Genomic DNA, 10,623 nt, shown 5'->3' on the forward strand with positions numbered 1-10,623 from the left:
TGATTTCACCATGTTGAAAACAGTAATGGTCACATTTTGTCTATACTACACTAGTCAAGAGAACGGGAGTTCAGATCAGTTGTACTTTATAATAATGTACCAAACTCTCAATTAAGAAGTGCTACAAATGACGTCACAGGAGCTTTAAAAGGATTTTTTAAATGTCAAACGCTTCTCGTACAGTGCTTATGTCAAATTCAGCATCACATATAAGCCCTTCAGCAGGTGGTAGCAACCACTCTCTAAAAGTAGGCAACCTGACAATGTGGTTTGATAATGCTTCTCTGACTGACAGAACTAACAACAGGAGGGCAACAGATGCTTGGTTACAGGCTCTGATGCGTGGTTAAAAAGAAGGAATAAACATGAGCAGAGCTGTTATCTGCAGCTTTCGTGTGCTAAAAAGGAAGCTGCAAACACAACCGCCGTTCAATGACAGGAAACCAGTCAATGTACCTTCAATTACTTCTTTCCTTCCAACCCCAAGTGTTACATGCTCTGCTCAAGTACGACCACAATGCTGTCATCTCTGAACGGTTTTAAAAACTTTTTAAGTTGAACTTGTGATTTTAAAGCTGACTGGAACATGTAAGCTGTTTACCTGAAGCAGCTGTGGACCAAGTCAGTAGCAGCTGTAGCCCTACTAGAGAACTAAAAGGCAACCAAAAATCGCTGTACAGCATGTACAAAAAGAGATCATTCCCCATAAGAGCACTGTTAAATTCTTATATTCTTAGTATAAGAACTAAGGTAATTTAGTGAACACGGGCTGGACCTATGATTGTTAAAAGGCAAAGTGTGCAGCACAATCTTCTTATTTTACCAAACTTCAAAATAAATCTAAACCCTACTGTAGCACTACCTTCATCTAATGCTCAATGAAATGTCAAGCAGATGGTTTAGAAAATAAGCGCACTTGCCAACTCTTAAAATCATGGTACCACTTTATTTGAAGGATTATAACACTGGAAGTGGGCATTTTTTTAACACTAGTGCACAATAATTTGTGCAACAATGGAAACAAAGCCCTTAAATGCTTGTGTCAGAAATATGTAAGTGCTTAGGAACTTGATTTCTAATACATTGAGGTCATATAAAACTGGCATTTTATTTAGCACTTAGGTGAACAGTATTATTGGGTCAGGAAGCTGAAGCATACTATCAAATAAATAAGTGTCTAAGATTTGGATAAGGCCAAAAAAAAGAGAGTAATGACACCTTTTCCTCAAAAACTTGGGACATTGCTGGTTTTCTCTCCTTAAAACATAAGCGTAGGTTTCATTTCACATCAACAGGAAGCAAACAAGTCACATGGGAAGAGAAGCATGGCTGTTATCTTTCTTCACAACCCCACAATCACACTTCATTGTGGGAGGTGAGTAGGAGGGAAGATTTCCAGAAGAGTATCTTTAGGTTTACAGAACTCAAACTGTATTTGCTAACGTAAACAGCCTCTGACATCTCACACTGACCAGATAATGGAGATATTTTGGGATGATACAAATCAGACATTTGTAATTGTTGTCATGTCACTACTGCAATAATTTTAAAGAGCCAGTATATGGAACATGTTTTAATATTTAAATTGGAAAGTGCTTATTGTACTTTTAAAGGTTGTATATTTTATGTCATGGCCTATGGCTAGTACAATAAACAATTCGTTCACATTGACCAGAGTACCAATCCTATTAAAATTTCCAAGTGGTATGTTGATAAAGTCTTTCAGTCCAATTTTATATGTCTACTCAACAAAATTCCTAATTAAGATGACTGCTTCATAAGAACACCTATTTGCACGGGGAAGGAAAAACATACATACCTTTTGCTGAATCCGATCCGTACGAACTCTCAAGAAAATCTTGCACTGATGAAAACTGATAAGGCATCAAACCTTGCTGTGTGGTTAACCTGCTCCTGAAGGCCATGTAACATTGGTCCTAGTAAATGGCAACTGAGCAGGAATCCATCAGGTCAGAAATAAGGTAGGATTTTTAAAAAAAATCTTGTGTTTTAAATGGTAGATTAGATAAGCCACGTTAACATTTCTAGATCCTTGCTCATCAGGAAACCATGTAAACATTAGTCTTCTGGATTTACTCTCACAGCTCTTGTTTGTTCGATGTCACTTCTGCATTGTTTCATCTCATTAGTATTACTGGACCCCTTGTACTATTTCCAGATTTTAATGATATCAGTGATGTATGAATGTGTGGCCTGGGCTCCTCAAACATTTTATACCCGAATGGTCCTTATCCATCCATAACTGTCAGGTTTTCCCCTGCATCAGTGCTCCATGCTTATCCCTTTCAACGCTTATCCTTTACAATACATTAAGTCCACTAGAAGTAAAAATAGTTGAACTGATCCTATGCAAGCACGACAGGAGATTAAATTAAAATGCCAAGATAGGAAACAATTTATTATAGAGAGAAGAAAAGTTTCTCATCCAAAATATAGAAATCTGTACAACTTTGCCACAATCAATATACATGAACTGTACAAATTTACACCAGTTCATAATTTACCAAAAAGGAAAAAAAAAGATGACTAACAAAGTTCACAAAATAGATGGTGGTTTGTGGAAAAGACTTTTACCCAATTAAGTACAAGGAAATTACAAACCAGACCTCCACTTTCTAAAAATAAGAGGTTTACTCAATCTTAGAAAACTACAAGCTAGCAAATGTACAGATAGCTGGCTGGTAAAACACACCACAGTTCAGACAGTGTCTTTGTATGGTCTCTCTCAAGCCTGTTGGCGTAGCAGATTCTGTTCACTTGCTACCTTGAAGGCCAATATGCAAACAGAGATCTGACCATTTCTTCCCAGTTCATGCCCACTAAATGTGACTTTATGTACAGTTTACACATACTGTTAAGTGCTAGGTAAAAGTCTTGTCAGATAAAATTTCCAGTACTATCATATTCAGAACGAGTCTTGTTACTGAGCTGCCAAAAATGGTAACATTTTTTTCCTTAAAAAATGTATAGTGCAAATTTGCTCTGCATCCTTTACAGCAGAGATAAATTTTATAGCTATAGATTTCAGCTGAAAGAATTGGTGCTTTTTTCAAGAAGAAAACATTAAGCAAGACAACTGGGAGAAACCTGCAGCCTTCCTGGGACAACTTCACACTTTTGGAAATAAAATGATCATCTTTACTCACAGGCTATTAAATCTCTGAAAGGTACTGTCGAAACTATGGCACTGCCACTATAAAATAACGTTTACCACTCTTAGGTTGTGCCAGGTCTTCACAGCTGTGACATGGTTTAAATTCCATAATCCATCCCCAGAGGAGCCCACCCAAAGTAAAAACCAAATTTATCCATCCATTATAAGATGATCCATCCATGGGATACACATCTTAACCTGATACAGTCATCATGTTGTAGCTCTTGGAGGGGCTGGTTCTGCCCAAGAGGAGTTCTTCCTTACAGCTTATTCTGCTGTCTACCATTTGCATGCTGGTGCTACTTTGGCTAGCTGCTGTTGGCGTGGCTTCATACAGCACACAGATTGAGCCGTCCTCTCCAATCCGATAGGAGACCTCGAAGGGGTCGACCCAGAGAGTGAGTTCACTTGGAAGGAGCCGGAACAGTTCCTGACCGCTGAGCCCAATCCGCTGCGCCGCCTGTCCAATCAGGGGATCCATTTTATGGTTGATCCGGATACAGCGGTAGCCCGAACCTTTGCATGGCTTTTCAGGGAACCAGTGGTGTTTATAGTGTTCTAAGGAACAAAGAAAAAACAAGAAAGGTCGTATCTAACTCTCTGTATAATCGATGGAGAAAAGACCGAATCCATTTGTAATGCCTGAATAAGAAACAGATTGCATTGCTTAAAGTCTTACGGTTTCCTAGCTTGAAAAACCACAGTTAAGACTGAGAGAAACCAAAGCTTTTCAGAGCCATTTTTCTGGCAAAGCAAAAGTATCTGTCAATGTAAGTATAACAATTAATGCTGATATCTTCCCAAAGTAAAGATGGGAATAGTGAAAAGCAACTAGGCTCCTGTAGCACAATATATCAACGTATTAATAACCAGGTCCAAATAAAAATAACTTAGATCTGATGTCTAAAGACCTCTTTTGTATACATTTCAATGACTATGTTTTTTTAAAAAAATGTAAGCATATCCTTCTAAATGTTTTTCAATTCTATGTGTGTGTAAAAACAGAAAACCTACTTCCAAATAAATATATTAAGGAGACAGTTGTGCCCTTTAAGCTGCTTTGAGTTCCCTTCAGGGGAGATAAAACGGAGCATAAATAATTATAATAATTTCTCTTATTACACAGTCCTCATAAACCAATAGGAATAAGCACATATAAACAGTGCTAAACAAAGAGATCCTGAATCTCATATCTCTTTATTTAGTAGCAATATAGTCTTTAAAAATTCCTAACCCTTGGGGAAGGTGACTTTCTCCTATTTGGGAAAGTGGCTTACTTTGCATCTCGTAAGGTTAATTGAGCAAAAGGGCACCAGAACTCAGATGGATGAAAACTGATTATCCAAAATAAATTTCAAATGTTGCTAAATGTTACACTGTTTCTACTTCACAGCAGGGGAAAAACAACTCTGGCATTTGCAAGGAAATTTTTGTCAGACATTTCACCGAGATGCTACAATAATAAGAAAAACATTTCTAGGACATTTTCCAAGAAACACTGTGAGGAGTTGCTTTGATACCTGAATCTATGTGAGATGATGTTTTTAAGACAAGAGCAAAATTGTTTTTAAAAGCCAAATTGTTCCTACAATATTTAAAAGTAATATTTGAAACAAAATCTAATCAGATCCCTATAATTATTTCCAATCAGTAAAAGATGTAGAACAGCAATGGCATTTTAATGCTTTAATGGTTTACTGAATTGCTGTATGAACCTCTGTCACCATATTGGACAATGTTACAGTGTTTGTGTGTATGGAGACACACAGAGCACACTGAATTACTTACAACCGCCTCACTCACAGTAGTGGCGCTTTTGCTGCCTTACTACAATGAAGGGAAATCACACTTAGACAAAGGGGGAGGGGGGAGTTGAGAGGGAAAATGAAGGGACACTGGGTGATTGTGGAAAAACCAGTAATAAACACATATTTCTGAAGCTGCCAGACACACAAAGCCAAGGAATACCTCTATATCTCAAAGCACAGCAGAGAAATAGGAGGAAAGGACAGGGGGACAGCAGTAAGAGTAATGTTTTATCTGGGGCTCTCTATGCTCAATAGGGTTTGTTCTGAGTGAAGTGACTGCAGTCCTCCTAAGGAGGTAAACAACAGTGATGACTCCATGGATGGCAAGTTAAGAGTGATAAACGTAAGGGTTACTATTTGCAACCCTCCCACCCCCCACCCAAACCGAAATGTACATAGAACACTCTTTCCCTAAGAAACAAGACCAAGATCGGAATGTGTAATGTAGGAAAATAAGGACACAGCACCCCTTTGGGCTGAGTCTGGGGGGTGCCTCCACACAAAGGGAAGACAGGGCTGCCAACCAATGCAGTGATGAAACCGTTCCAAGGATTTTGTCAGAGGAGTGAATAGGAGTAAAGAAAACAGACTGCTTATGGCCACTAGTTTTCTTCTCAAAGAATAGATGTAGGTGAGTGGAATCAACAAAGCCTAAAAGGGCAGTAATCCCAAAGCTCTCCCTTCCAACTGTGTATGCACTGACAAAGTAATAAGCACTCAAAATCAGACACAGAGCACATATAATGAATAAGGATAGTCACAAATACCCACATAAAAAAACAAAAACTCTTGAGAGTCTAAGTGGATATTAAGGGGAACAAATCTTGGCTCTCACCTTGGCTTTTTGGACTCCAAGAAAATGTAAAAAGGCATAAAGGGATCCAGTTGCATCTTTGAGACTAACCGGGAAAACATTTCTATAGCTTAAGCTTTCAATGGCTCCACAGCAGACGCATTACACAAAGGTTCACAAAAGCTTGTGCTGGAAATATTTTCCTCCCAACTAGTTGCAAAGCTGCAGTTTAATTCCCTTAGATATTTTTAATACTAAAACAGGCTAATTTGCTCTATACATAAAAGTGCAATAAGTGTGTTGGGAGGGGGGTGACTTAAAGGATTATTGCACCAGGTTGTTATAGCGGTATTATACCACTTTACCATGGATATGGAATTATGAATCTTATATTTTAATGAGACACAAGAACTCTCTGGATGGGAACCCTAAATACCTCTCCAAACTACCAATCCCAAAACTGCCATAAGATATTGTCACAGCAATGGAAGTGGAATGGTGGCACTGTAACACCATGAAGGCCCTGCTCTTGGTCCCGCCACCATCACAGGCGCATATGGCGGGGACGAGACACAGGGCCTTCTCAGTAATTGCCCCTCGGCTATGGAACTCCCTTCCTAATGAGATCAGGTCAAGCCCCTCCCTCTTGTCTTTTAGAAGGATGATAAAAGCGAGGCTGTGGGACCAAGCCTTTGGGAGTGTGCAATGAGGCAGCGATAGGAACCCTTAGTATGCCAACCAAATTCAATATGGTTGTTGAGACAGTTTTAACTAGAGGATTTTAATGTCATGATAAGTGATTTTAATGCTTTTGTATGTATATGGTCTAGTATGTTTTGGCATTGAATGTTTGCCATTTATATGTTGTGCTCTGCCTCGAGTCCCCTTTGGGGTGAGAAGGGCGGAATATAAATGCTTTAAATAAATAATAACAGTGCAATGCGATAAGAACTTCAATCCGCAAGACATGATCTTGAGTACAAACACAAAGGAAGTGGAGGCAGGGAAGGGACTTTCCAGCCAAGCTTGATGAGCCAAAGGGGAAGAACTGAGCCCTCCCCACCCAAAACACCCACACAGTGTGGGAGGAGGCAAGCCAACAAAGGCGACACTTACTGGCTGAGGAGCAGCAAAGTTGTTTACCCTCAGATCTCTTTTGGAGTGGGTTGGGAAGGCAGAAGAGGGAAGGAGGAAAAACAGCTCTCTAAGAGTCCAATTCCCTCTAAAAACCACCTTACCCCCACAAAAAAAAATAAAAAGATCATGCAAACATGAAACTGCATCTTCTCCCATATTATAAAGACAACAGAAGGTGAGTCTACACCAGATATGGGAAAACTTTGGCCCTCCAAGTGTTTTGGACTTCCAACTCCAAAACATCTGAAGGGCCAAAGTTTGCCCGTGCCTGCTCTACACTGTTAATTCATGCCATTTGACCCAGTCCTAAGGAGTATTGGGATTTGTAGCCTGGTGCCGAAAAGAATAAAGACCTCAAACTACAAAATTCTCATGGTTACATAGCACTGAGCCATGGGGATACAAACTACATGATTTCAACCATCAAGGAAGGCAATAATATTTTTTAAAACCCTTGGGAAACTACAACTCCCAGGATCCCATAGCATTGAGCCATGCCAGTTAAATCTGCATCGATCTCATAGCATTGAGCCATGCCAGTTAAAATAGCACCGATCTGCATCAATTCTACTAAATTTGGGGGGGGGGGGGGGGGCGCTAGGACAAAACAAAGCCCTTGTGAAACTCTAAATCCCAAGGTCCCATGGCAGCTGGAAGTGGTGCCGATCTGGATTAATTCGACTGTGTAGCTGCACCAAGAATATATCTATAGCAGGCATGGGCAAATTTGGGCCGTGTTTTGGACTTCAACCCCGCCTGAAGCGGTGCCAATCTGCATTAATTCGAGTGTTTAGCTGCACCAAGAATATATCTATAGCAGGCATGGGCAAACTTGGGCCCTCCAGGTGTTTTGGACTTCAACTCCCACAATTCCTAACAGCCGGTAGGCTGTTAGGAATTGTGGGAGTTGAAGTCCAAAACACCTGGAGGGCCCAAGTTTGCCCATGCCTAGGAAAAAGGCAAAATGGGGAAGAGAAGAAAGGATGAGAGGGCCTTAGATAAAGAAAGGTTTTCTCTCCCTTGGAAAGACACTGAGATACAAAGGAAGGGAAGGTGGGGGGGAGGGATCTGGAGCTTCCCCTCCATCTTTCTTTCTGTCTTTCTCTCCTTGTTTTCCTCCCTTCCTCTCACCTGCCAGCAGCTCCTGGAGGCTCTGGCTGAAGGTCTGCAGTTGCCGCTCGTTCATGAGCCCCTTGGTGCGGAGGAACTTGGCGATGAAGCCCACGGCCGCGGCGATCTCGCGTATCATGTTGGCCCGGGAGTAGAGGGCAGGATGCATGAGGGCGAGGGGCAGCCAGCGCCGGCGGAAGGGAAGGAAGAAGGAAAGAAAGGCGGAAAGGGCGGAAGGAGGCGAGAGAGCCGGAAGGAAGGGTCGCCAAGGGCTCAAGAGAGGCCTCCCCACTCCCGCGGCTCAACCGCCCCCTTCTGACGTAGAGCGGCGGCCTCGACAGAGGCGATTGGGACAAAATGAGAAATGTCGACCATCTCCCTCGGACGGGCACGAAGGAAGCGCTGCTGCGTGCGCCGCCTTTTATAACCGCCGACGACGGCAATGGCGGCGGAGAAGGGGGCGGGGTCTGGCCGCGGCCAATCCGGGGATCGCACCATTGTGACGTCGCCTTTAGAACGAGGCGGGGAAAGGGGAGGGGGGCAGTGCGGGGAGGAGTGATGTCATCTGATTGTAAACAAATAGAACCAGCAGAGTGGGAGGCAAGGAGAAAGTGCATCCATCTCTACGCTGTAGAATAAATGCAGTTTGATACCACTTGAACTGCTATGGTTCAATACTGGGCACAGGCACTCTTTGGCAAATAATAATAAATAATAAATAAAACTTTATACTCCGCTACCATCTCCCAAAGGGACTCGGTGCGGCTCACATGAGGCCAAGCCCACAGCACATCAATAACAAAAGCAATAACAAAAAACCAAAACAATCAATACAAAACAATTAATATGAATCACATAGACAATAAACAGTAATGTTGAAGGCTTTCATGGCCGGAATCACTGGGTTGTAGGTTTTCTGGGCTATATCGCCATGTTCTAGAAGCTCACTAGAATCATAGTACCAAAGAGTTGGAAGAGACCTCATGGGCCATCCAGTCCAACCCCCTGCCTAGAAGCAGGAATATTGCATTCAAATCACCCCTGACAGATGGCCATACAGCTTCTGTTTAAAAGCTTCCAAAGAAGGAGCCTCCACCACACTCCGGGGCAGAGAGTTCCACTGCTGAACGGCTCTCACAGTCAGGAGTTCTTCCTCATGTTCAAATGGAATCTCCTCTCTTGTAGTTTGAAGCCATTGTTTCACGTCCTAGTCTCCAGGGCAGCAGAAAATAAGCTTGCTCCCTCCTCCCTGTGGCTTCCTCTCACATATTTATACATGGCTATCCCCTCTCAGCCTTCTCTTCTTCAGGCTAAACATGCCCAGCTCCTTAAGCCGCTCCTCATAGGGCTTGTTCTCCAGACCCTTTATCATTTTAGTCGCTCTCCTCTGGACACATTCCAGCTTGTCAATATCTCTCTTGAATTGTGGTGCCCAGAACTGGACACAATATTCCAGATGTGGTCTAACCAAAACAGAATAGAGGGGTAGCATTACTTCCCTGGACCTAGACACTATGCTTCTATTGATGCAGGCCAAAATCCCATTGGCTACCTCTGAGGATGCTTGCCATAGATGCAGGCGAAACATCAGGAGAAAATGCCTCTAGAACATGGCCATATAGCTCGGAAAACCTACAACAACCCAATAAACAGTAACACACAAGCATTTAAAAACCTATATAACTTTTTGGTCGTGTCAGGAGAGACTTGAGAATCTGCAAGTCACTTCTGGTGTGAGAGAATTGGCCGTCTGCAAGGACGTTGCCCAGGGGATGCCCGGATGATTTTTTGATGTTTTTGTCATCTTTGTGGGAGGCTTCTCTCATGTCCCCGTATGAGGAGCTGGAGCTGGTAGAGGGAGCTCATCTGCCTCTCCACAGATTCGAACCTGCGACCTGTCGGTCTTTAGTCCCGCAGGCGCAGGGGTTTAACCCACTGCGCCACCTATGGCCGGGCCAAATGTAATAGTTTAAAATTTAAAAAATAACGCTGGGCATGAACAAGGTAGGATATAACTGGTATTGGGTTTTCAAGGAGAAATGAGGGAACGCAATCAGTCCTAAATCAGTGGAAAGGTGCATTTTGAGGGCATATTGCTGAGAGTTTTCCTTATTCTGGGAAGGCACACTGGAACAACCACGTATTCAGGCTCCTCCTAGAGACTGCCATTGTTGGGGAATGTCTGATGTCCTTGGAAAGTGAGTTCCAGGCAAAGGCTTTGTTGGATCTATAATACAGTTTGGATTGTGTTATACACACTGACCATAGAGTTCAAATTGCATCATGTGGCAAAGTAGATTCAGCCTCTCAAAATACAGTTCCCTAAACCATTCTCAGAGTGCAAATGCTTCAGCAGCAAAAAACTGAAGACTTCCAGTTGATGGCTCGAAAGCAGTACAAGTGAAAATGATCTTGGGGTCCACCTGGACAACAAGTTAAACATGAGCCAACAATGTCATGCAGCGGCAAAAAAGGCCAATGGGATTTTGACCTGCATCAATAGGAGTCTAGTGTCTAGATCCAGGGAAGTCATGCTACCCCTCTATTCTGCCTCGGTCAGATCACACCTGGAATACTGTGTCCAATTCTGGACACCACAA

At 42.3% G+C, this 10,623-nt stretch overlaps 1 protein-coding gene across 1 annotated transcript; it reads right to left on the bottom strand.

The window, feature by feature from the left end:
• Positions 1-2,392: 2,392 nt before the first annotated feature.
• Positions 2,393-8,431, bottom strand: BTG1 (BTG anti-proliferation factor 1). The gene is made up of 2 exons (XM_060777331.2): positions 8,045-8,431; positions 2,393-3,733 (listed from the first exon to the last, which is right to left on the bottom strand). Exons 1-2 carry the CDS (start codon positions 8,190-8,192, stop codon positions 3,369-3,371), a joined length of 513 nt encoding a protein of 170 aa, XP_060633314.1. The 5' UTR covers positions 8,193-8,431; the 3' UTR covers positions 2,393-3,368.
• Between the last annotated feature and the right edge of the window lie 2,192 nt (positions 8,432-10,623).

The sequence above is a fragment of the Anolis sagrei genome, chromosome 5, assembly GCF_037176765.1.
Source record: "Anolis sagrei isolate rAnoSag1 chromosome 5, rAnoSag1.mat, whole genome shotgun sequence".
NCBI classification, from domain to species: domain Eukaryota; kingdom Metazoa; phylum Chordata; class Lepidosauria; order Squamata; family Dactyloidae; genus Anolis; species Anolis sagrei.

What these genes read in the sequence shown, in the direction of transcription:
- BTG1 (XM_060777331.2), bottom strand. Translation starts at nt 8,192, where the DNA reads ATGCATCCTGCCCTCTACTCCCGGGCCAACATGATACGCGAGATCGCC. An exon ending in CCTCCAGGAGCTGCTGGCAG is followed by an intron (nt 3,734 to 8,044) that starts GTGAGAGGAAGG and finishes TTTGTTCCTTAG; the next exon opens with AACACTATAAACACCACTGG.